The sequence below is a fragment of the Rhinatrema bivittatum genome, chromosome 2 (genome assembly GCF_901001135.1).
Source record: "Rhinatrema bivittatum chromosome 2, aRhiBiv1.1, whole genome shotgun sequence".
NCBI lineage: Eukaryota > Metazoa > Chordata > Amphibia > Gymnophiona > Rhinatrematidae > Rhinatrema > Rhinatrema bivittatum.
The window spans coordinates 240,296,390-240,323,146 of record NC_042616.1 but is presented as its reverse complement, the minus strand read 5'-3'; the positions used below and the strand labels follow the sequence as shown (position 1 = coordinate 240,323,146).

Sequence of the window (26,757 nt, the reverse complement as noted above, 5' to 3'; positions counted from 1 at the left end):
CAAGCTTTTAATCAAATATTTTATTTTTAGTGTACCTTGTTTTTAAATCTGACTGCTGTGCAATGTATTGTTTGATGATTAACACAATGTACTAACTAGTCCACACTGAACATATTTAATGGAACTGCAGATTATAAAAAATAAGCACATCTATATTGCATGCAGTTATGGACTATTAGGCAAAAGAAAAGCTGAATCAAATTCAAATTCTGCTCTCCCACCTCATTGTAGGCATTTAGCCTTCAGAGTTATCTTCCTGTACTTCAATTTATAGTTGCAATTAGTTTGTAATATTTTCTCTTTTCCAGTTGGAAAGGTATCATGCACTAAATCCTGAAAACCACACCTAGTGATTGTACATATTCTTTTTACTGTTATGTAAAAAGAAGTTACATAAAAAAATTCTCACTTGCCCCTGAATCCCATACCCAAAAAACATTTGTACTTGTAAACAATGCTCATGTACATGCATCATTCTAATAAATTTAGCCTGAATATAGAAGATTCCCAATATTACTTAATTTTTCCCTAAATACAGATGTTTGTAGGTAGCTCACCCTATGCTAGTTTGTATTTTAATCCCAAAATCAGCACCCCAGCTACTCTTAAGACAGCAAAATGTTAAGACTACTAAACATTCTTTACCTTATTTGTAAAGACTGAATTCTAAGACCACTATAGTCGACTTCTTTTTGCTCAAATTCCTTCCATTCATCATCTTCCTACAATAAAAAAGTATTATCAATATCTTAAAATAAACATTTCTATTTATAGTCTGCCTTTTGTAATAAACTATTCTTACGAAACTTTGAATACCATAAAGGCTAATGTGAAAACAATTCCACGACTTAACCGATTTAAGATAGGAATTTATGATTCTTTGAATTTTTTGAAAACCCACTCAGCTTTTACAAATAAGCAAACTGGCTGCACTACCCCAAGTTGCAGTCACACCTTCAAACAAGAGATAATCCAAAGTAGTAAACCTTTTATTTCAAATATCAAACTACAAAAAAAAAAAAAAAATAAGACAATAGGGAAAAGTCCCATTAAATAAAAGACGCTGCTACTTTGAAGAATTTAATGTAGTCCTGTTGACTTTATGCGCAGGCCCTAGAGATCAAACCAGTAACAAACAGTAAAGGCACAAAATTAATACTGAAAGGAAAAAATTAATCTTACATTAATACACTTCTGCCTTCCCGCACACACACCTTAAGTTTTTTTTTTACGATTAGGAATTCCAGTTTAGCCCCCATAATAAATTCTTCCCATTGAAAGTTGTAAGCACCATTGATATTTTGGTGGATTTGCGGGAAACCAATAAAGAAAATAAAGTTAGAACGAATGGTTAAAAGCGTGCTCTGCACACACTTGTAGGCTAGGGAAGTCCCCGGCAGCAGCATTAGGCGGTTCACACTTCCGATCATCAGCAGAAAGCTATCTGCCTGCAACCCGGGGGGGAAAAGGAGCTCTCGCCCGCCGCCCTCACCTTCTCCTGCTGCGTGTCCAGGTTGTCGGTCTTCACCGACTTCTCCTTGCGGGCCACTTTGCTGCTCTGCTTGCTGGGGAGCACGGGGCCTTCGGGCGGGCGGTTCCCGCCGGGGTTGCGGCCCCCTCCTCCGCCGCCTGCCGCTTTGTCCTTTTTCTTCTTCTTGTCCCTCTTGGCAAAGAAGTCGTCCAAGCTCCTCTCCTCAGGTTCCGCCATGGCGCCTCCGCGGTGGGACGCCACCCGCGCGCGTTCTCTTTTTTCCCCCCCTTCTCCGGCCCGAACTGACACCGCCGGCGCGCGCCTCCCTTCTGTCCGACCCACGCTACACTCTACCGGAAGGGCGGAAAAAAAAAATGACACCCCCCCCCCCTGCGAGGACCGGGAGCCGTGCGAGGAAGTGAGGGTTCTGCGCCGCCTCACACTCCTCCCAGCGCGCGCGCGTGCGTGCCCACGGGTGGTACAGTCACTCCTGCGCGCGCTCCGAGAACTCAGTGCGCAGCTGAATTACTTTCACGCGTTCCAACGTTCGCTCGGAACTCCACGCCGCCTGACAGCGGGCCGCGCAGGAAGACACGCACGGGCAAGTGTCTGACGTTCAAACCTGCTGGCTTATGAGGACGCCGAGCGCAGGCTCACGAAAGGGCGTCGCCGGTCTGGGGGCGCGCGCAGGCGCGGCGCTACGACGCAGACCAGGACGGGGCGGGGCCTCGACGGGCGAGAAAGAAAGAGAAGTGGACAACCGGACGCGAGGAATAACTTTGGCGGCCAATAAAAGCTTTTCAGAGGTGGTGCGTGATTGTTGGTGACGTGTACGCCATTTTCTCTAATCCATTTACGTACCTTTTGACGTAACACGGCCGGCATGGTAAATGACAACGTAAGCTTGGTTGAGAAAACATTGGTGTGCTACAGCACGCATGCGTCGAAAGGATAATTAGAAGGGCGCGTTTACTTGCTGTGACGCGCATGTGTGTGTGAGGGGTGGGGGGCATGATTGTGGGTTTTAAGCCGGAGGCGCGTGCACGCACGTCTATCAATTTGGTAGATTCAGAGTGGTTATCAGACCCATCTTCAGGGCAGTTTCCGGTCGATCTGGTTTTTGACCTTTTGTTCCGGTGCATTGTGATATTTGTAGCTGGAGTTGGTTCAGCATCTGGCTGCAATGGTGGAGCTACGGAATAGGCTTACTGGTGCAACTGCATTGAGATTGAAGAGGTGCATGAGGGCCTCGCCAGGATTTATTCGACCAGCCAGAGTCCACGCAGCACCTATAGTGTGGGAACCACGTGCCCTGAAATCGAGGTGTACAAGTACCCCTTGAGCAAAGAAGGCAAGCGGGGCCCTTCTTCTTCCCCTTACTCAGCTCGGAACGCATCTGCAGAGGGGACCTGCACTGGTGTCGCACCACGGTCCAAATGATCATTGCTGCACCACTGCCTGGTTGTGACTCGGCTGTCATCCTGCTTGTGTATGTATGCATGTTGCCCGTCGGCTACACTGTCTCCAGTCCCGGTTTTGTAGCAAAAATCAATAGTAATAGCAAAGACTTGGGATGTCAACTAGTTAGGATTACCAAATGTTCCTGATTTGCGAGAATTGGCCCTGAATTAGATCAGCTGGTCCCTGACTGCTCCACATCCCTATCTCCAAATCGGCCGCTTAGACCTCTTAATGAATATCTTTCCATATTAAGACTGCCTCTAACCAAAAAAAGAATAAAAGACAGACCTCCGTACATGCCTTGTTCATCTGAGGCAACACAAGGAAGCTGATGGTACCAGTCAGTTCTTGCTATCCCAACAAAAGCAGACTAAAGTTGCTGGGATGAGGTAAAGGACTGATTGTTGGGTGTTCCAGATCAGGAAAGAAGAGCAGAGTTTGAAGCCAAAAGGAGCAGAGGCACTACAGTGGAAAAGAGCTACAGTAGGTGGGTCCCAGGCCTGCCAGAGGTGGCATGGACCGAAGAGCTGTAGAGCCAGCAGGAGAGCTATAGATGATCCGAGGTCCAAAGGTGAAAAGGGCCATGTAGCTATTATGGTGGAGCTAGCTGGAGCAGGACCACTGTGAACAATCTGAAGTCTGACTTTACTGAATGACAATTGTCTTGCTTATTAGTAAATAGCATTGGTAGTATGCTGGCTATGTACCTTTCTTTTTCACAAATTGGCTAGTACTCAACTCCTGTGTTCCTTTTATGTCCTCTTATTTCATCACTCTCTACCACATTTCAACACAGGACAGCAAAGCTAGGGGCACTGGGCAATGGAACCTTGGCTCTTTCACACAAGGGCTCCATTTCTGTCACCTGTTCTGTAGAACTCCAGGCAGTTTCACCAGCAGTAGTATATTAATAGAGGGGGCAGAGTTATGAGGATCCTGTTGCCCTTTCAAGGGTCATAGTGGGGTGCCCTCTCTTGCAGGTCACAGGAGGGGCAGTTTGTGAACATAGGATGCCCCCCCTTGTGACTTGTGGAAGGCATATGGGTGTACAAATAGTTGAACTAGCTATGACTGGTACAGCATAACTGTTTGTGTGGCTCTTAAGTATATTTTCATGTGGTATTCATGACTGTCTAGTATATTGACTGGCAGATGCTGTATTCTAGTGTTTTCTTTTTGTGTGCCATTTAGTTCAGCTTTTCCACAATGCATGTCTGCTGCTTGTATCTCTGTCCATTGTGTGTGTTCTCTGTTCAGTTACTAGTGTTTGTCATGTGTCTGCAATTTATTACCTTTAAGCCCTTTCATTTTCAGTGTAAACAAATCTCAGGTTTTATAAAACCGTGCAGCATAATTTATGACGGTCCTCTGCTTTTTCTATTCCACTGTCCCCTTCCCTCTCCCACCTCTGTATAGAATTGTCCACCCACATCCTGTGTCATACTGGCATCGCCTCAAGCAATTTCATTCCTGGCAGGAGGTCTCACAAGAATACCATCCACAAAAATGAACCTGCATATTTACTCTGAAAAATGCTGGGTTATTTTTCATTGTTTTTCTCTCATTTTTGTTGCTGTAATAATCACTGAAATTCTCAGGGAAAAAAAATAGACCCATGAAAATGAAAGACCTTAGTTTATTTATATGCATTTCATTTTTGGTGTATTCTACTTTTTCATTAGTATTCCACACTCACCTGTTTAATTGTTTTCCCTTTGTAAGTTACTTTCTTCCCTGGATTGCACAGACCGTGCAGTTGCCTCTGTAGGGACCTTGAGTCCTCAGTTCAGGGTTGCTACCAGTGTATATATGTCCAGGGGTTTTGTTTAAACAGATGAGAGACTCCTTTTCCCTGTACGTACCCAGATCAGTTCAGACTCCTGCGTTTTGCCTCCCAGCAGATGGAAACAGAGACAGTTTTGCTGATACTGCCACATAACCAGATGTCACCTGTAGTCCCTCAGTATTGACCTGTAGTTCTCTGTCTCCAGCAGATGGTAGAGGTACAACACCTGCAGTCTGGAAAGTAGTTTAAAAAAAAAAAAAAAGGGAAAAGGAAAGAAGAGGATTTCCTTCCAGAAGATTGGCAAGTCCTGGTGGGACCATCCCTTTTGGTCCTGAGGTGGACGAGCAGGAGGTTGGGGGCCCTTATTTGGCTCTGTCCTTTTGCCGCAGGGGTAGATAACTGGTGGAACCAGTTCCCTCACTCCCAGGAGGATGGCTGGAACCTGCTGCCATCTTCAAGGGAAAGTGTCTTCAAAGTTTTAAAGTTTAAAAAAAAAAAGAGGGTCTCTTGTTTGTTGCATTGCTTGACCAGAGGGGCAGATCGCAGCAGCCAGGCAGTACAAGGCTATGATGGCTTTCTTCTTCGGCGGCCACTGAGTGGCTGTCGGTGCGTGCAGTTGAGCCGGCAGGGACTATGCCTCATGCCAGCCAGTGCTGCTCCGCTTGCAGCAATGTGCACGCACACCTGCCCCAATCCAGTTGTTCCTGCTGCCTCTCCTGGGGAGAGGGCAGCACAGGAACACTTGAAAAAGAGCTGGGGAGGCACTGGAGACCACAGGGCTTGCGGGTGATGCTGGCATGGCAGCAGGCCCCTTCCCGGCTAGTGTGGGAACTGTGACCATTTTGGCTTCCTACATGGCTGCCTCTGAAGCTGGGGGGGGGGGGGGGGAGGGGGATCTCCCACCACTGCTGTCCTCAGCCGATCTGAGTCCTTTGGAGGATCTGGGGGGCCCGGGAACCTCTGTCAGAGGTAGATGAGGAGCTCCTGGGGGAGGATCCTGATGATCCTGCAGTTTTTTCTTCCGATTTTGTTCTGCTGCACAAGGCATATCTTGCCAGGAAGGCTGCAGGGTGAAGTTTTTCCAGGCAAGAGGGTTCACAGGGTCTGTGGCCTAGGAAGAGGTCCAAAATTTTGCGGACCAGTGGTGTGACCAGGATTCGGTAAGGCCGCACATTCAGATGCTGCGGACGAGGCCACGGGGACGTTGGAGGACAGGGAGTCTCCAGTAGAAGACCCTCCTGGGGCCGATTGTTCTCTGGAGGGACAAGATCTGGACAAGGGGTGTGGTCAAGCCCCAACTGTTGAAGGGGATGATCTGAAGGTAGTTTGTCTTTTCCACAGGGAAGAATTGCCCCTGATTCCTTGTGTCCTTAAGAAGCTGGGAATTAAGGTTCCGCAAAAAGAATCTGATCAGGAAGAGGTGGACCCAGTCATGGATGGCTTAAGAGGTCCAGCGAAAGCCTTCCCTTTCCATAAATCTGTGAAGAAGTTAGTAATTAGGGAGTGGGATACTTCAGAGACCGATTTGAAGGTTGGTAGAGCAATGGATAAATTATATCAGTTACCGGTGGACACGCTTAAATGGTTGAGGCTGCCAAAGATGGATGCCTCAATGTTGGCAGTTATGAAGAAAACAGCCATTCCAAGTGGCCAGTTCTGCAGCGCTTAAAGATATGAAGGACAGGAAATTAGAAGTCCATCTCAAAAAGATTTTTGAAGTGTCTGCTCTGGGCATTCGTGCTGCGGTTTGCAGCAGTATTATACTTCGTGCTGGTCTGTGCTGGGTACAACAGCTGCAGGCTGAAAAAGCGATGTTGGCATCCAAGGCAAAACAGGCTGAGCAGCTGGAAGCCATGGTGACCTATGGAACAGAAGTGTTATATGACCTCATCAGAACATCCTCCAGGATTATGATGTCAGCAGTCTCGGCCAGGTGGCAGACATTTGGTCTAAGTCTCAAGCATTACCTTTTAAAGGGAAACTGCTTTTTGGCGAGGACTTTGAGGAGCTCGTAAAGCTTCTGGGAGAGAATAAAGGGTATAGGTTGCTGAAGGATAAGCTGAAGGGCGGAAAAGGGTCCTTTACTACACAGCCCCGCTTTAGGGTGAATCAGCAGTTTCTTCAAAATAGGACTTCGGGAGGAGCCCAGAGACAAGGCACTGGGAGGTAGCAGTTCTAGAACCAGTCCTTTCAAGGCTGAAAGCCGAACAGAGATTGTTCCGGCCAAGGGGCACCTGGATCCAAGTCCACCCAATGAATCGAAGCTGGTCCTCTCCTCGGTGCCTGTCATAGGGAGGAGGAATAGCCTAGTGGTTAGAGCAGTGGGCTACGAACCAAGAGACCAGGGTTCAAGTCCTGCTGTTGCTCCTTGTGACCTTGGGCAAGTCACTTTACCCTCCATTGCCTCAGGTATGAACTTAGATTATAAGCCCTCTGGGGATAAGGAAATATCTACAGTACCTGAATGTAAACTGATGTGATATGTCAGATTGAATGTCAGTATATAAAAAATAAATAGGGGGTTGGTTGACTCTTTTCTACAAGGAGTGGGCCAGGGTCACAACGGACCAATCGGTCCTAAGGTATGATAAGACAAGGTTGCACTTTTAGAATGTGCTCGTCCGCTAAAGGATTTGTTTATGGTCTCTTTTTGTGCTTCCGTAAACACAAGGGTGGTACAGGAAATCATCAACAGCTTACAGATGCTGGGAGCCATTGTTCTTGTCCCCATAGAGGAACGGGGGATGGGGAAGTATTCCATTTATTTTGTAGTCCCAAAGAAGGAAGCGACCCTCTGCCTGATTTTGGATTTAAAAAAGGTTAACATGGCTCTCAAAGTTCCTCGTTTTCAGATGGAGACCATTTGCTTGTAATTGTAGCAGTGCGCAAAGGAGAGTTCTTGGCCTCTCTAGATTTGACCAAAGTGTACTTACACATAGTGATCCAGCCAGATCACCAGAGATTCCTGAGGTTCATGATTCTCTGGACACATTTTCAATTTTGCGCCCTTCCATTCAGGTTGGCAACTGCTCCGAGGGCCTTCATCAAGGTGATGGTCGTAGTGGCAGTGGCTCTCACTAAGGAGGGCATTCTAGTTCACCCATATCTGGATGATTGGCTTATTCGAGCAAAGTCAGAGGTTCTTTGCAGATGAGCAGTGGCATTTGTTCTGCAGCGGTTAAGATCTCTGGGTTGGGTAGTGAATCAGTCTAAAGTCGGCTTACCCCTACTCATATGTTGGATTTCCTGGGGGCACATTTTGACCCCAGGATTAGGAAAGTGTTTCTCACCAAGGAACACATTTGCAGACAGCAGAGGCAGGTCTGCAGCTTGTTGGAGAGTGCAGTTCCCAGGGTGTGGAATTACCTGCTAGTTCTCGGTTCTATGGCTTCCATGTTGGAATTGGTTCTTTGGGCGTTTGCTCATATGAGGCCTCTGCAGGGGGTGTTGCTTTCCCGGTGGAATCCGTTGTCACAGCAATTTCATCTGCCGCTGCCTCTTACGGAAATGGCCAGGTCGTGTCTCTCATGGTGGCTTGGTCGGGACCACTTAAGTCGGGGTAAAAACTTGGAGGTTCTGAGTTGGATAGTAGTCGGCACCTGTGCCAGTCTCTCCAGTTGGGGAGCTGTATGCCAGACTCAGTCAGCACAGGGCTGGTGGAAGAGGCGGCATGGTCTATCAATCACTTAGACAAGAAAAGTGAGGTTCGCGTTGTATGCCTTTCTACCTCTCTTATGTGGGCAGCTGGTAAGGATTTGGTCGGTCAATGTGACAACCATGGCTACGTCAACCGATAGGATGGTACCAAGAGTTGGGTGGTGGCTCAGGAAGCCCAGGAGTTAATACACTGGGCAGAGCAGCATCTGGAATTATTGGTGGCTTCTCAAATAGTCTGGATAGACAATATACAATCAGATCTTCTCAGTCTTCAACAGCTGGATCCTGGGGAGTGAGAATTGTCAGAGGAAACAATGCGGCTTATCCATCGCAAGTGGGGCATGCCCCACATGGACTTATTGGCAACTCAGAGGAGTGCCAAGGCTCCATGCTTCTTCAGTGCCTTAGTGCTCCCTTGGCCGCCAGGGGTTCTCCTGTACATATTTCAGCCACAGCCGCTGGTGGGCAGAGTGTTGCGGCGAATAGAGATGCATCCGGGAGAGGCGATTCTAGTGGTGCCAGAGCAGCCTTGACAGCCATGGTTTGCAGACTTGATCAGTCTAGTAGTGAATGTGCCGCTGCGTCTTGCCCATCTTCCGAACCTTCTTTACCAAGGTCCCATAGTTTCAGATCAGGCGGCTCACTTATGTGAGGTTGTGGAAAGATTTTGAGACTTGGTGCACAGAGCAGGGGGTTGAACATACTCTAACATCTGTGGCGCACATTTTGTCCTTCTTACAAAGATGGTTTGTGAATCTTTAACTCCCTCAGAGTCCAGCTGGCGGCACTGGGTTGTCTTGGAGGCAAGATGCAAGGAGCAGCCCTAGCTGCACATCCAGATGTGGTGCATTTTCTCTGAGGTCGAAGCATTTGTGGCCTCCGGTGCAGAAGTTGTATCCCCCCTGGAGCCTTAACTTGGTCCTCAAGGAGATGTGTGTGGCTCCATTCAAGCAACTTAGGACAACTATGAAAGATCTTAACTTAAAGGTCGTTTTTTTTATGGCAGTTTGTTCTGCTAGAAGGAGGCTTTGTCATGTAGGGGTTCTTTTCTGAGGATTACGGATACTGGAGTCTCTATGCATACGGTTCCTTCCTTCCGAAGGTGGTATCGTCGTTTCACTTGAATCAATTGGTAGAATTTCTGGCCTTCCAAACCTGGACACGACGGCGCCTCACGCAAGAGAGTTGCGACTCTTCGATGTAAAGCGAGCTTTGTTGCAATATCTCAAAGTCACTAATACCTTTTGACTATCTGATCATCTTTTTGTGCCATGGAGTGGCGCAATAAAGGGACATAAGGCTTCAAAGTCCACCATAGCGTGGTGGTTGAAAGAAGCGATAGGTTCGGCATACATCTGTCAAGGTCGTCCTATTCCTGAGGAGTTAAGGGCTCACTCTACTGGATCACAGGAGGCATCCTGGGCCGAATGTCAACAAGTATTCACCACAAGAGGTTTGTAGAGTGGCTACTTGGAAGTCGTTACACACTTTCACCAGACATTATCGTTTAGATAGCCAGGCTCTGGAGGACATGGGCTTTGATGAAAGTGTGCTTTGAGTGGGACTCTCACATTCCCACCCTTTTTAAGGAAGCTTGGGTACATCCCAGGAGTCTGGACTGATCTGGGTACGTACAGGGAAAGGGAAATTGGTTCTTAACTGCTAATTTTCGTTCCTGTAGTACCACAGATCAGTCCAGAGCCCTGCCCAGTTGATGTGGGGAGAATTGGAGAGTCCACTCGATCTGTTGTAATTAGTCTGAAGAATAGCACAGGTTTTGTTTTAGTTCCTCACGTTAAGGTTGGAAAGGATCTTTCCTATTATAAGGTTCCAGTTCCTACTGCTCGTTCAGCGGAACATGTTTGTTTTCTTGTTGTTAACCTCATTACTATCTTGGCTTGGGTACAGGTCAATACTGAGGGACTGCAGGTGGCACACCAGGTTATGTGGTGGTGTCAGCAAAACTTTCTCTGTCTTTATCTGCTGGAAGGGAGGCAAAACCCAGGAGTCTGGACTGATCAGTGGTACTACAGGAATGAAAATTAGCAGGTAAGAACCAATTTTCTTTTTTGTGGGTATAGTTGTAATGTGCTGCATTTTTCTTTCTTTGGCTCTTATTGCATTCTGTGTTCTCAGTATAGCCTTGCCTGACCTTTTTTTTTTTTTCTCTCTCTCTCTTTCAGCCTCACCCTGAGATGCTGCTTCTCTAGTAGCAAAAAGTAGTAGTTGGTGCCCCAAAGGAAATCTCAGCAGCCCTCACCCAAGGAACCCAGGGAGCTTGTACCTCCTTCCCTCTCACCCCCAAAGGAGCAGGAAAAAAAACCATTTTCTTTTCAAAAACAAAATAAATATTTATTTCAGCTAACTTTGCCGTTCTGTGTCTTTTTTTGAATAGGTTTAATGGTGCATGAGCAGGATTGCTGTGTCTTTCTGAAGAAGTATGATGCTTGCGAGTGTAGGATGGGTATAGTGTAGATATGTGAATATATGGGCATGAGATGTGCATAATAGGGAGGAGCATTCGTGGTTCGTGCATGGGCATGCATTTGTAGCAGAAGCTGTCTGCTAGGCTGACTTTCAAAACACGAGTGTTGTGATTTTGGCTGCAGAAAGCATTTTTGATACTTTAAAAGTGATAAGAAATGGCTCCAAAGTGGAACATTTTTCAATGCAATTCCTGACATTTTTTTCATATTCCATTCCAAGGAAATACGATACAGTAATGGGAACCAGGCTGGGGTGGGCCAGCTCTCATCATTTTTCATGGGAGGGAAATAAAATAAAAATGGTATTTTTCCTTCCTTAGAAAACATTGGGAGCTATGTAGCAAAAAAAGAAGCCCAAAAAAATCACTCCTTCCTTCCCCTTAGCAGATGTAAATATATTTGGGTTAGATCTGGGGAAGTGATTCAATGGTGTGTAAGAGTTTGGGTGATTAATCCTTGATAGGCCGCGTGAGGGCTAGAGTGGAGGATAATGGAGGGTTGGTGAGGGCTCCACCTCCTGCAGTGCCTCCAATTTAATTTTTTTCTGGTTGTGCCAAATACATTTTTGCCAGTCCTATGTAGCCCTGAATTTCTTACAAATAAATCCTTCCTCTGCACTCAAGCAGGCCAGTCACTACAAGTGGGTTATGTTCCTCTATCAGCAGATGGAGACAGAGTAAAAGTTGGCTTCATGGATACATAGCTCTGCCCCGACATCAGCCCACTAGTATTCTCCGTCTCTAGCAGATGGTGGACATGCATTTTCCTATTGGGGATTGCCTGTAGTAAAAAAAAAATATATTTTTTTTTATCGCATTGCTTGTAGCCTGAGGTGACACCAATGGGCCCCTCCTTCAGTTGAGTGCTTTTAGTCCAGTAGCCTTTTTCAGGCATGGACATAAAAAAAAAAAATAGGCGAAGCAGTTGTAAGACGAGGGAAGTTCACTGAAGGCTTTCGCTCTCTCCCCCCCTGTAGCTGGAGACCCAGTTGTACTCTAAGCCAGGACTGCCTGAGCTCAGGTTAAAAAAAAAAAAAAAAGAGTAAAAGTATGTGAAGATGAGCAGGAAGGTCTTATTCCTCTATTTCTTTCTTAGTAGGTCTTCCTCCCTCGGCAAGAGTGGTCGGTGTTTTCCTTCCTCTCTCTCGCTTTGCTGAGGAGTTTAGTGAGGTGTGGTGGTGCAGGCATGGTGGGTTGAGCAGCTTTTGGCTAGGCCCTGCTCCCAGTCTTGATTTTTTGAGTTGTGTCGTAGGCTGCGGCAGCACTTTCACTCACTTGGTTGTGCGCATGATTGCCACTCGGCAGTATGGTGACGCATGTGCGACCTATATTTTGGTGCGCCTGTTTGAGATTGCCTACCTGAGCATGCATGGAAAGCTTACCTGCGCACACATTGAGCATGTATTGTGCGCCTGAGCATGTACTTGCACATGCGGTAAGTGCCTACCTAAGCGCGCACTGAATGCCTACCTGAGCATGAATGGAGCAACTAATTGCGCATGTACTGAGTACCAACTAGTGCGAGTACTGAATGCCTACCTGAATGCACGCAGACTGCCGCACATACTAAGCATTTAGCTGAGTGTGTGCCATCTTGAGAGCGCACTGAGCGCCTACTTGAACACGAACTGGATGCCTACTTGACCGCAAGCGTGCTGTAACTGTGCTTGAACGTGTTTTTTATTTGGGTGAATATGTGGTGATATGGCGCTGGTAACAAATGAGACTAAGCACCTCGTGATCTGCGCTGTTTGCCATATAAGGGCAATACAGCCAAGGATTTCTGCAAGTTTATACCAGCCCTGTCTGGCTGCTGGGCTGTCCCCTCAGTCAGGGGGGACTGGAGCTAAGGCAACTCATTGCGGGTGGCCTCTTCAGTTAGCCATAGGACAGAAATATCTTCAAGAGATGTTCGATCCGAGGGAATACATACTCAGGGGTTATTACCACGTACAAGAGCCGTGGCACAGGAGTCCCTGATGATTTTCAGGAGTATGTAGATATAAATGTTTCTAGCGAAGATGTGGCTGAAGGGGAAATGCCTTTGGATTTGGAGCAAAATAGAACTTTGCTCTGTTTCTTTTATGCTAATGAGTTACCAAGTCTGCTGTCTCAAACTCTAAAGCTGCTTGGTGGGAGTTGGGGTGACTATGGATGTGCAAAAGACTGATTCCTTTATGGTCACCCTTTGCAATCATCTTGTTTCTTTCCTTTTCTGGATGCAATTCAAGAGCTGATTGCCTTTGTATGGCATGCTCCAGAAGCAAACTTTAAAGGGGGCATGCTTTTCTGGACAGTACCCGTTGGAATAATTGTTTTTTCTGAAGGTGGATGTGTTTGTGTATTCTGTGTCTAAGCAGACCATCTTTCCGGTAGAAGGAGGGGGCAGTTCTAAAAGATGCTGAGGATAGAAAAATTTAAGCTGTCCTGAAGCAGGCCTTGCGACCATAGCAATAAATTTGCAAATTGCCTCTTGTTGCTCCGTGATGGCTTGGGCGAGTCTGTGCCTCTCTCTGGAACTTGGGGGAGCGGGGTTGAATAGCTGAGTGTTGTTGCAATCAGGGCTACTTTCTCAGTTGATACAGGTTGTTCTCACTGTTATCAGAGCTGGGTCCGGATCATGTCAGTCCAGTGGGTACTGGCAGTGTTAAGAGAAGGCTATGCTCTGGAGTTTTCTTTGCCTCCCTGCAGATGCCTTGTGGCCTCATCTTGCATCTCCCTACAGAAGAGGGAAGCAGTGGAGACTTCCTTAAGGAGGCTATTGGACTTAAAGGCTGTAATTCCTGTTCTTGCATCACAAGAAAAAAATGGGATGCTGTTCCATAAGTGACATTTGCAGGTGATTCATTTCTGTATGGAAACTCTACGTGCCGTAATAACGGCAGTGCAATCAGGGGAATTCTCCCATCTCTAGATCTGACGGAGGCTTTCTCCATATTCCCAGTTCTCAGGAACATCAACGGTTCATGCAGTGTGCTGTTGTGGTACCTCCTTAGCAGTTTCAGGCCTACCCTTCCAGCTGCCCACTGTGCCCAGGACCTTCTTTAAAGTCATAGTGGTTTCCTTCCGCAGAGGTGGCATCTTGGTTCCCCATATCTACATTGGAAGAGAGTCACCTGGCTTCTTGCATGGCAAGAACTAGGCTGAGTGGTGAACTTGGCCAGAAGCTCCTTATAGCCACCTCAGACGCTGGAATATCTTGGTGTCCGTGCCGTTTCTTAGCAGGACGCCAAGACTGAATGTTTTTGAATAGGTACCATTCTTTGTTAATCAGAACAGCAGTGAGTAACTCAGGAAAACTTAACTGAAGTGTAAATCTCCAAAGGGATTGTTGTGCACTAATTTACCTTAGAAGCACATTATATATAGGAAGGGAAGAGCTCAGTATCCCACATTCCAGTGGGAGCACTGAGAGGAGAGGATCACCTTGCTGGTGGCTGAAAGGAATCAGTAAGTTTTTGCTTAGGACATTGTCTTTTTTTAAAGTATTGGGTCAAAGTTAACTATTTGGGAATATTATTTAGTGTGTTTGTGCTTTTAATAGTAAGGCAGTGAATAAACAAGTTAGACTGTATTTTTAAATAGTCAATAAGGCAGCTAGTAAGCAGTAGGTAGTGTGTTTATTTTTAAAATCTGTAAGGCAGCTAGTAAGCAGAACTGAGTGTTTGTATAAAAAAAAAACAACACAACCCCCCCCCCCCCCCCAAAAAAAAAAAAAGTAGCCAAAAGCTAGAAATAAGCTAGGAGCAGTGTATACCTAAGTAAAAAGGTTGAAAAGTTCAGCTCAGTTACTCACCTTGGAAAGGTGTTGAGGTAGTGTGACTTGGTTTGAATAGGTACCAACATTTGTTAATCAAGAGAGCAGTGAGTCACTCTGGCTGACTAACTGAAGTTAGACTGATTGTATTTCCCAACCCACCCACCCCTCGCCCATCCACCCATAGCTCATCCTTTAATTTATAGGCAGGTGCCACTTTCACAAAAAAACAAAACAAAACCCAACAACAAAATCTTTATTGAGAGTTTGATCAGACCCTGGTAGGCCACTACCAGACATATAGTGAATTCACTAATACATTTAAAGGACATTAGACACATTCCTACTCCCATAGCAACCTAAAACCTAACTAGGAACTGATCAATATTGAGATGAAGGCAGCAGTCCAGCAGCAAGAGGGGGGCTTCCCAGTCTTTTGCATCGAGTGTCACATGTATGATTTTTTTACCCACCGGTGAGAAGTTGTGCATGCGATGCAAAGAACTCCTGGCTCTCAGAGAACAAGTCCGATCTCTGGAGGCTAGAGTGGCAGACCTGGAGGAGTTGAGGCAGACAGGTATATAGATGAGACCTTCAGGGACATAGTAGCCAAGTCCCAACTTCAGACTGGCAGCCCTGGTGCTTCCTTGGAGGAAGAAGGTCTCATGATGGGAGAGCATCAACTGGGTGCAGCAGGAAAGGATCCTGTAGCAAGGACCTGCTCTCCAGGTGATGCATTGTCCTTTCACACTGAGGATATCTCCTCAAGGCCTACTGCCCAGGAGGGAAGGGTTAGGTCGGCCGTCATAGTTGGTGATTCGATTATTAGGAATGTAGATTAACTGGTGGGCGTGAGGATCGCCTGGTAACATGCCTATCTGGTGCGAAGGTGGCGGACCTCACACGTCACCTAGATAGGATTTTAGACAGTGCTGGGGAGGAGCTGGCTGTCGTGGTACATGTGGGCACCAGTGACATAGGAAAATGTGGGAGGGAGGTTCTGGAAGCCAAATTTAGGCTCTTAGGTAGAAAGCTTAAATCCAGAACCTCCAGGGTAGCATTCTCTGAAATGCTCCCTGTTCCACGCACAGGTCACCAGAGGCAGGCAGAGCTCCGGAGTCTCAATGCGTGGATGAGACAATGGTGCAGGGAAGAGGGATTCAGTTTTGTTAGGAACTGGGGAACCTTTTGGGGAAGGGAGAGTCTCTTCCGAAGAGATGGGCTCCACCTTAACCAGGGTGGAACCAGACTGCTGGCGCTAACCTTTAAAAAGGAGATAGAACAGCTTTTAAACTAGAACAAAGGGGAAAGCCGACAGTCGCTCAGCAGCACATGGTTCGGAGAGAGGTATCTTCAAAGGATACTAATGATGCATTAGAATTAGGGCATCCCGACAGTGAGGTTCCAATAATAAGAAAAGTAGTCCAAATGCCTGTAACTAAAAACTCACCTAAGCTAAAAAATTCTAACTTATCCCTATCAATTAAAAAGCAGAATGAAAATACAAACAAAAAACAAACTTTGAAATGTTTGTATGCTAATGCCAGAAGTCTAAGAAGTAAGATGGGAGAATTAGAATGCATAGCAGTGAATGATGACATAGACTTAATTGGCATCTCAGAGACATGGTGGAAGGAGGATAACCAATGGGATAGTGCTATATTTATTTTTTTATTTTATTTTATATACCGGCAGCTGTTTGCACATCGTGCCGGTTTACAGATAACTTACAACCAAGGATATAAAGGCAAAGCCTTTACAAGGAACATTTTGTAACATAAACTCAGTAACATAGCAAAAAACAAGATAAATAAATAGGGGAGGGATGGATATGGGTGGACGAGACAAGGGAGGGGGCGGGGGGAGGGTGAGAAGGATACATAGGGAAAAGATATGTACAGGGGTTTGAGGAAAAAGTGATAAGCACATAGATTATATACAAAGTAGTATAAGGGCAGAGGAGCAATGATTGAGGGAGAGAGGCGTTTGTGCTAACTAACATTTTAGGATTGTAGTTCTTTGGGGGTGTGGGTGCAGGGTGTGGGTCCTGGGGGGGGGGGGTGTTGGTGAGGGGTATATATTTATACCGGGGTATAAATTATATCGCAATGACAGAAAGGAGCACCCGGGAGGCGGTGTGGTGCTTTATGTCCGGGATGGCATAGAGTCCAACAGGATAAACATCCTGCATGAGACTAAATGCACAATTGAATCTTTATGGGTAGAAATCCCTTGTGTGTCGGGGAAGACTATAGTGATAGGAGTATACTACCATCCACCTGGTCAAGATGGTGAGACGGACAGTGAAATGCTCAGAGAAATTAGGGAAGCTAACCAAATTGGTAGTGCGGTAATAATGGGAGACTTCAATTACCCCAATATTGACTGGGTAAATGTATCATCGGGACACGCTGGAGAGATAACGTTCCTGGATGGAATAAATGATAGCTTTATGGAGCAATTGGTTCAGGAACCGACGAGAGAGGGAGCAATTTTAGATCTAATTCTCAGTGGAGCACAGGACTTGGTGTGAGAGGTAACGGTGGTGGGGCTGCTTGGCAATAGTGATCATAAATTTGATCATAATATGATCAAATTTGAATTAATGACTGGAAGAGGAACAGTATGCAAATCCATGGCTCTCGTGCTAAACTTTCAAAAGGGAAACTTTGATAAAATGAGAAAAATTGTTAGAAAAAAACTGAAAGGAGCAGCTACAAAAGTAAAAGAAAATGTCCAAGAGGCGTGGTCATTGTTAAAAAATACCATTCTAGAAGCACAGTCCAGATGTATTCCACACATTAAGAAAGGTGGAAAGAAGGCAAAACGATTACCGGCATGGTTAAAAGGGGAGGTGAAAGAAGCTATTTTAGCCAAAAGTTCTTCATCAAAAATTGGAAGAAGGATCCAACAGAAGAAAATAGGATAGTGCATAAACATTGGCAAGTTAAATGTAAGACATTGATAAGACAGGCTAAGAGAGAATTTGAAAAGAAGTTGGCTGTTCTGAAGCAGAAAGCCTGTGAGGGAGTCGGTTGGACCATTAGATGATCGAGGGGTTAAAGGGGCACTTAGAGAAAATAAGGCCATCGTGGAAAGATTAAATGATTTCTTTGCTTCGGTGTTTACTGTAGAGGATGTTGGGGAGGTACCCGTACTGGAGAAGGTTTTCATGGGTAATGATTCAGATGGACTGAATCAAATCACGGTGAACCTAGAAGATGTTGTAGACCTGATTGACAAACTGAAGAGTAGTATACACCCCAGAGTTCTGAAGGAACTAAAAAAATGAAATTTCAGACTTATTAGTAAAAATGTGTAACCTGATTCATTGAGCTTCAAGATGGTCGGGATAATGTCAGGCAATGTACCCATGATGGCGTACTTATTTCCTCAAGCCGGGACTGAGACCCCTTAGGTTTTGGAGCAAATGGATGCACTTATATGGCAATGTCGGCCGAGGTCTTTCCACTCTTGATGGCGTGCTAAGGTCACCCTTCTGGCTTTGCTAGCGACTTCAGCTATTGCAGGGTTCCAAGATCCTTCTGTTGCATGAGGGCTCTGAAGCTCTGCATATCGATGCTGTCTTGGAGCTATATCCCTTCCAGTCATGGCCACTATTAGGCAGGGTCATGTAAAAGATTTCAAGACAGACCTAAACTCAGGTTTCTGATGGCTCCAGCTTGGCCCAGAGACTGTGATAGGCCGATCTATGGAGGCTACTGTTTGGCAGTCCTCTCAAGTGGCTGCCCTGACTGGATCTATTGCTCAAAGACCCATTCTACATGATGATTCTTTTCCTTTGGTTATTGAAGCATGGTTATTCTGCTGCAGTGATTCCACCTTGCACTGAGCTGAGACTTTTTTCCTACATCTCTGGGTTATGTTAGCATTTGGAGTGTTTTCGAGGCCTGGTGTGAAGTGCGAGGTTCTCGGCCTCTCAAAGTGGAAATTCCATTAATTTTTGGAAGTTTCACGTGGCAGCAAGACAATGGAGGGCCTTGATCTTCCCCTCTGCATGTGTCTTGGTTCTTGAAGGGAGTTAATTTTTGTTCTCCCTGGTGGCTACCAGTGCCCTGGTTCTGGATCCTTGGTGGCTCCTGCCTTTTGACCACTACATAGCCTTTCCTGGAAGTTACTTTCCTTAAGGATGGATTTTTCTATGTGTGACTCTGGGGGTGATGCAGTTCCAGACTGTACCTTCTGTTGCCGAAAATGTTTTTGAAGTTTCATTTGAATTGGTCTATTTCTTCTGCCTGTGGTGGGCAGGAATGGAAATGAGTAATTTGTTTCTTGCGTACCTTGGATGTTGAGCAGCATCTGAGATGATGTTTGGAGGCTACTAAACATGTCAGGAAGTCTGATCAATTGTTTCTGCTCCATGGTGGAGGTAAACAAGGGAAACTGACAATGTGGGCAACTTTAGCTTGTTGGAAAAGGGATGTCATCACGGTTGCCTGTGTGGTTGCCTAGATTCCTTTCTCTAATGGACTTAGAGCACATTCCTCTAGGGCTCAGGCGCTATTGTGGGCAGAGCCTTGATTATCATCTCTGGCTGAGTTTTCCCAGACAGCGATATGGCCTGTCTTGTGTACCTTCCCAAACCTTATGCTTGGCCGTTCGAGCTCCGCAGGGTGCAGTTTTTCAGGCGTGCAGTCTTGACTGGACTGTGGGCAGCCTCCCTTCATGTTCAGGAGTAGCTTTGGAACATCCCACTTTTGGGGATTGGTCTACCTGAGTGCAGAGGTAGGAGAAATTACTACTTACCTGATAATTTCCTTTCCTGTAAGGAAGGTGTGCCAATCCCTGACCTGCTCTCAACTGCCAGTTTTTTGCATTGGTTCGCTCTTTAGGTGCAAATGTTGCAGGGTGGTGTTCCTGCTATTCGTTGGAGGACTGGTAAGTGTTTTACCCGGTCCCTCAGTTTAGTGAACTTTAATTATTTGGTCTACACTCTGTGTTCTCTATGGGTTGGAAGCATGATTGATTGATTGTTATTAATCATTTCAAGTATAATCAGTTTGTCCACAGTTTGGCTTTTCGAGAGAATACTGGTAGGCTGCTGTCAGGTCAGAGCTATATATCCATGATGTCAGCTTTTACTCCATCTCCATCTGCTGGTAAAAGTGCATAACCCACTGGTGGGGATTGGCCTGCCTTCCTTAGAGGAAAGGAAATTATCTGGTAAGTAGTAATTTCTCCTTTCAACTATTCAGCAAGTGGAAGCTCAAACCCTAAGAAAGCAAAAAGCTTGCTCAAAAATCTGCCTGTTCATTTTTTTGAGTGAGTCAGTTGGATGTGACATGCTGATTTCTGAAAAGATCTCCATGATCTATGAATGAGACCAGGGTAAGGACACTCTGGTTCCCATGGCAGGCCATGCACATGTGCCTAGGGGAAAACATTCTATTTGCTATAACACAATAGGACCAGAATAAAATTCTGCCTTCCAAATTAATGCTCATCAGTCAGGAATGCAGAGGTCTAGTGAGTTTAATGGGCATGTATTTAGAATTCAAAGTTTAATTTCAGTCCTGTTAACTATATGCAAATCAATGTTATTGGTGCCTTTTCACTTTATTCCACAGGACTTTTTTCATGGTTTTGCATTAGTGTTTTGTTTTTTCCCTATGCACCATCAATGGCTGTGTTTGGAACTAGAATGTCTGCATGTTGATAAAGGTTAAAAAGAGCCATTTTCCAAAACAAATAGTGACAACATTGATAGTTCCCATTAGAATTTGTTCTTTGAGGGAAGGATTTGACCCCATTTCTTCACATTAGGTGGCCCTGGGTCATTCCCCGATCCAAACAGTGAAAAACAGGTTCCTACAGATGGGAACCTAATGAAGGCAGCCCTGCCTATATGCTTTATGAGTCTTCCATACTTTTTGTCTCAGCATTCTGCTTTTTTCTGAAGATCCAGAGGTTTCTGCACTTGAACATTCTTATAATGTACCGGTCTTCATCCAAAACAGGAGATCTGTAGCAGAAATCTGAAAGCTTTAAAAAGATAAATGTCTGTGCAAGCACATTCATCTATTTATTTTTTTATATTCTGGTTTTTAGCACTTCAGAGTGTACATCAAAGTGGATTGCATTCAGGTACTATAGGTATTTTCCCTATCCCCACTGGGCTTTCAATTTAATTTTATACCTGAGGCAATGCAGGATAAAGTGACTTAGCCAAGGTCACAAGGAGCGACAGCAGGATTTGAACCCTGGTTTCCAGCCCACTGCTCTAACCACAAGGCTACTCCTCCACTCCATGATCATATGATCCTGTGGTAAAGAGATTTCTCCCTACTCTTATTTCACTTTAGAACCTGAACCTCAAGTCCTTTTTTCAGTCCTTTTCATTGTCCAGCCCACGCTGTCCCCTGTCAACGCCTGCAGAAACTGCTGAGTAAAGTAGTTGATTGCTACTTTTTGCTTATGTTCAATACATTGTTAGCATTGTAATGCTGGAAATCAAATGTGACTGTTTTCTCAGTCTGAAGCGACCAATAAAAAAACTGTCTGTGCTATAACATTACTGCCTCTAAGATATATGATTATACTAATTATATTTAAGCACCTGATAGATTGTTTACAGTTTCTCCAAGGATGCAAAAGCATATGGAATATTAAGGTAAAGATCATTATGTAATGTCAGGTTCCTTCAGAATAGAGCTGTACCAAGCACAGCAAAATGGGAATTATTCAAGCTTAAAATATTACTTGAGATGTAAGCAGACAAAATTATCATCTGCCTAAAGAAATTAAAAAAACTCAAACTGAAGTAAAATGCTTTTATTATAACCAATTCTTAGAAGTTCAGCTTGTTCAAATTGAAAGCTGTAGGAGTACAGGATTAAAGAAGTCATCAGAGCCACAAACTATTTGAATGCAGCTAAATAAAAGCATAAACTGTTTATCTATATCCCGCATAGTATTAAATTGACCCTTTGAGCACTTTTTTTGGGGGCCATCATCTTTTGTTTTGAATGATGTGACTGTCTTTCATGGAGAGACAGTTGCAAATCATCTGAAAGTGGGTAAAAAAATTTAAAAGATTTATTAGCGGCATTAAGATCTATTTTCAAGACAATTTCTACCATTCTGTGTTTAAAGCAAAGCTGTTTCAAAAATTGTGCCTCTTATCATTACCAATATTCCCATAACTTGGCCCTTTGTCTGTAATCTCTTGGTTAGTAATGATTCTGAGCTGCAGGGACCATGCAAAGTATCACTTACAAAGGTCACACACAAACTGTATAAGAACAAACTGATAATTTTGCACTACCACTCTGTCAAGAGTTGGATTCAGTCACTTCAGAGCATATACTGTTTGCCCGCCAGGTAAGGTTGTCATAGCATCCCAAGTCAACCGAACAGGCTGGTCCAGTCCAGGGGGGTCTCCATTGCATGCATGAATTTGTAGTTCTGATTTTCCAGCTGTTTTCCCTAACACAATTCCATGTATCCAATGGGGCAAACAATATTGAATCAGCCTGTTCAGTTGGCCTGGGATGAGATGGCAGTGAATCTTTTAGCTGGCACACATCCCCGGAAGCAGCAGCTGAAGAATAGCCTATGTGTATGGGATGTGTGAACTTGGATTTGAACAGGATACTCAAAGTGAAGGGATGGATTTGCAAGGATTATGAGGACTATACTAATTCTGCCCATAAAGAAGTGTATAGGTATAAATATTTCCCCAACATATGTGACCCAGAAATGGGGTTGATATTCAAAAGCCATTGAGATGGATAACTGAAAAGTTATCCATCGGAACGGCTTACCCAGCTATATTCAGCTTTTATCCAGCTAAATTTGAGCTGGTTAATGAGTTAGGTGGCTAGAATTTAGCCGGATAAGTCGGGGGTGTAAGTGGAAGGAGTTGAGTTGGCTGGTTAAGTTAACTAGCTAACTCCGATAATCAGAGTTAACCGGTTCAAAGAGCTGTATTAAAGTTAGCCAGCTAACTACTTAAGTGTGGCTGCACTACCGAATATGCCGCCAAAGTTGACCGGATTGTGTCTGAATATAGACCTTTATATGGTTAAAAGTGTTCCTTTGCATTCCTGTGGAAATTTTTGAACTCTGCCTTGATGCAGTTGTGTACAATTTCCACTAATGAGCCTGGTAAGGTTAGAATGCCATGTCATTACAGGTATGCCCATTACCCTATTGGCATATAACATCTAATACAGGGGTAGGCAACCTTTTTGAAGTGATTGGCCAAGATTTAAATCAGAGGTAGGTAATGCTAGTCCTCATGTGCCACATGCCTGCCAGCATCTTCATCCACCAGATTCTTTTCACACAACTCTTTTTAATTGATAATTTTCAGTTAAAATATTTGAGATTTGTAAATTTGACTGAAACTGATAGCTTTTTCTTCACATAAAAATAAAATTTCAAAAAAAGAAGAGAAAAACATCACCCCTCCTCCCTAATACACCTATTAGCAAAATACAAAAGGCCAGGCTGCTATACATCCCTGTACAGAACTACACACTAGTTAGTAGAAAATCTCATCTCTGTCACACATGCAGATCCTCAACAAATACAGAATAAAGTGAAAATAAAAACTATAAATAGTAACATGCATAAAAAAACTGAACTGGAAACAGCAAAAGGCCAAATTGTATGCAGTGCAACAATGGAAAAACAAGCATTACCATGCCTCATAAAACATCAAACAACAAAAGTAAAAAATATAAAATAATCAGAATAGTAAAACCATACCAATAAAAAGAATAAATATGTCAAAAAGCTGACAAATAGAATAACATCCAATAATTAAAAACTCAATTTTTAAAACATTTTCCCAACACCAATAAAATATTTCAAAATAGCAAACACATCAAAAAACACTGACTAATTAAAAATGTATAAGGATAAAAAACCCCCCCAACTTTCCATACTTGGGAACTTTTGATTTCCAGACTCCCTGCGATTGTCATAAATTAGTTGGGGTTGGGGGGAATGCCCACAAACCTTTCCTTCTCGCACATACTGTACACAAGCTCTCCAACACACTAAAATGCTCTCTCTCTCTCTTCTACATGCAATCACACATACACATCTCTCTCCCCCACATACAATCACACACTAATTCACTCCCTCTTTCCCCAACATGCATAAGAACATAAGAAAATGCCATACTGGGTCAGACCAAGGGTCCATCAAGCCCAGCATTCTGTTTCCAACAGTGGCCAATCCAGGCCATAAGAACCTGGCAAGTACCCAAAAACTAAGTCTATTCCATGTAACCATTGCTAATGGCAGTGGCTATTCTCTAAGTGAACTTAATAGCAAGTAATGGACTTCTCCTCCAAGAACTTATCCAATCCTTTTTTAAACACAGCTATACTAACTGCACTAACCACATTCTCTGGCAAGAAATTCCAGAGTTTAATTGTGCGTTGAGTGAAAAAGAACTTTCTCCGATTAGTTTTAAATGTGCCCCATGCTAACTTCATGGAGTGCCCCCTAGTCTTTCTACTATCCGAAAGAGTAAATAACCGATTCACATCTACCCGTTCTAGACCTCTCATGATTTTAAACACCTCTATCATATCCCCCCTCAGTCGTCTCTTCTCCAAGCTGAAAAGTCCTAACCTCTTTAGTCTTTCCTCATAGGGGAGTTGTTCCATTCCCCTTATCATTTTGGAAGCCCTTCTCAGTACCTTCTCCATCACAATTATATCTTTTTTGAGATGCGGCGAACAGAATTGTACACAGTATTCAAGATGCAGTCTCACCATGGAGCGATACAGAGGCATTATGACATTTTCCGTTTTATTCAACATTCCTTTTCTAATAATTCCCAACATTCTGTTTGCTTTTTTGACTGCCGCAGCACACTGAACCGACGATTTCAATGTGTTATCCACTATGACACCTAGATCTCTTTCTTGGGTTGTAGCACCTAATATGGAACCCAACATCGTGTAATTATAGCATGGGTTATTTTTCCCTATATGCATCACCTTGCACTTATCCACATTAAATTTCATCTGCCATTTGGATGCCCAATTTTCCAGTCTCACAAGGTCTTCCTGCAATTTATCACAATCTGCTTGTGATTTAACTACTCTGAACAATTTTGTGTCATCTGCAAATTTGATTATCTCACTCGTCGTATTTCTTTCCAGATCATTTATAAATATATTGAACAGTAAGGGTCCCAATACAGATCCCTGAGGCACTCCACTGTCCACTCCCTTCCACTGAGAAAATTGCCCATTTAATCCTACTCTCTGTTTCCTGTCTTTTAGCCAGTTTGCAATCCACGAAAGGACATCGCCACCTATCCCATGACTTTTTACTTTTCCTAGAAGCCTCTCATGAGGAACTTTGTCAAACGCCTTCTGAAAATCCAAATATACTATATCTACCGGTTCACCTTTATCCACATGTTTATTAACTCCTTCAAAAAAGTGAAGCAGATTTGTGAGGCAAGACTTGCCCTGGGTAAAGCCATGCTGACTTTGTTCCATTAAACCATGTCTTTCTATATGTTCTGTGATTTTGATGTTTAGAACACTTTCCACTATTTTTCCTGGCACTGAAGTCAGGCTAACCGGTCTGTAGTTTCCCGGATCGCCCCTGGAGCCCTTTTTAAATATTGGGGTTACATTTGCTATCCTCCAGTCTTCAGGTACAATGGATGATTTTAATGATAAGTTACAAATTTTTACTAATAGGTCTGAAATTTCATTTTTTAGTTCCTTCAGAACTCTGGGGTGTATACCATCCGGTCCAGGTGATTTACTACTCTTCAGTTTGTCAATCAGGCCTACCACATCTTCTAGGTTCACCGTGATTTGATTCAGTCCATCTGAATCATTACCCATGAAAACCTTTTCATTACGGGTACCTCCCCAACATCCTCTTCAGTAAACACCGAAGCAAAGAAATCATTTAATCTTTCCGTGATGGCCTTATCTTCTCTAAGTGCCCCTTTAACCCCTCGATCATCTAACGGTCCAACTGACTTCCTCACAGGCTTTCTGCTTCGGATATTTTTTAAAAAGTTTTTACTGTGAGTTTTTGCCTCTACAGCCAACTTCTTTTCAAATTCTCTCTTAGCCTGTCTTATCAATGTCTTACATTTAACTTGCCAATGTTTATGCTTTATCCTATTTTCATCTGTTGGATCCTTCTTCCAATTTTTGAATGAAGATCTTTTGGCTAAAATAGCTTCTTTCACCTCCCCTTTTAACCATGCCGGTAATCGTTTTGCCTTCTTTCCACCTTTCTTAATGTGTGGAATACATCTGGACTGTGCTTCTAGAATGGTATTTTTTAACAATGACCACGCCTCTTGGACATTTTTTACTTTTGTAGCCGCTCCTTTCAGTTTTTTTCTAACAATTTTTCTCATTTTATCAAAGTTTCCCTTTTGAAAGTTTAGCACGAGAGCCTTGGATTTGCACACTGTTCCTTTTCCAGTCATTAAATCAAATTTGATCATATTATGATCACTATTACCAAGCGGCCCCACCACCGTTACCTCTCTCACCAAGTCCTGTGCTCCACTGAGAATTAGATGTAAAATTGCTCCCTCTCTCGTCGGTTCCTGAACCAATTGCTCCATAAAGCTATCATTTATTCCATCCAGGAACGTTATCTCTCTAGCGTGACCCGATGATACATTTACCCAGTCTATATTGGGGCAATCACACACATGCTATCTCCCACATGCAATCACAAACGTGACGTCACGATATATATACCCCTGCACTCACATCAGCCTGCCAGTATTCTCCATTTCCAGCAGATGGTGGACGTGCATTTCCCTACTGCTTTCTGTAAATGTCTTGGAAGGGCGAGGACTTCGTGCTGGCAGAGACATGAGAATTGAGGACAAACTTGGCCCATGGGAACAGAGCGGCCCAATCATTTTGTTGAGTTTTTAACATAGGAGTGGAGGAATTGTTTCAGTGTGCGGTTCGTCCTTTCCACTTGGCCATTTGCTTGTGGGTGATAAGCGGTCGTGAAATTGAGCATGATATCAAACCTCTTGCAGAACGCCCTCCAAAACTTCGCCGTGAACTGGGTGCTGCAATCAGATACTAGGTGTTTGAGGAGGCCATGAAGACGGAAGATGTGCTGTACGAAGAGCTGGCAAGTTGAGGGGCCGATGG

The 26,757-nt window shown here is 44.3% G+C and overlaps 1 protein-coding gene and 1 long non-coding RNA gene across 5 annotated transcripts in view; one reads left to right on the top strand and one right to left on the bottom strand.

Annotated features, from left to right (window-relative positions):
* The window catches only part of CDV3 (CDV3 homolog), a 32,953-nt gene extending 31,106 nt beyond the window's left edge, over positions 1-1,847 (bottom strand). For both annotated transcript variants that reach the window (XM_029589324.1, XM_029589325.1), the window contains exons 1-2: positions 1,493-1,847; positions 646-722 (exon numbers count right to left, since the gene is read on the bottom strand). In XM_029589324.1, coding sequence (XP_029445184.1) covers positions 646-722; positions 1,493-1,708 — 293 coding nt within the window. In that variant the 5' untranslated portion in view covers positions 1,709-1,847. The remainder of the gene's footprint in view (positions 1-645; positions 723-1,492) is intronic.
* A 90-nt stretch (positions 1,848-1,937) lies between these two features.
* On the top strand, positions 1,938-10,740 carry LOC115084439. Of its 3 annotated transcripts, none has more exons than XR_003854559.1 (3): positions 1,938-2,301; positions 2,628-2,960; positions 10,559-10,740. It is a non-coding gene; the product is annotated as an uncharacterized LOC115084439 (long non-coding RNA). The 3 variants fall into 3 exon arrangements; XR_003854558.1 differs by having other exon boundaries at positions 1,939-2,280; XR_003854557.1 differs by lacking the exon at positions 1,938-2,301 and having other exon boundaries at positions 2,413-2,960.
* Positions 10,741-26,757: the final 16,017 nt, after the last annotated feature.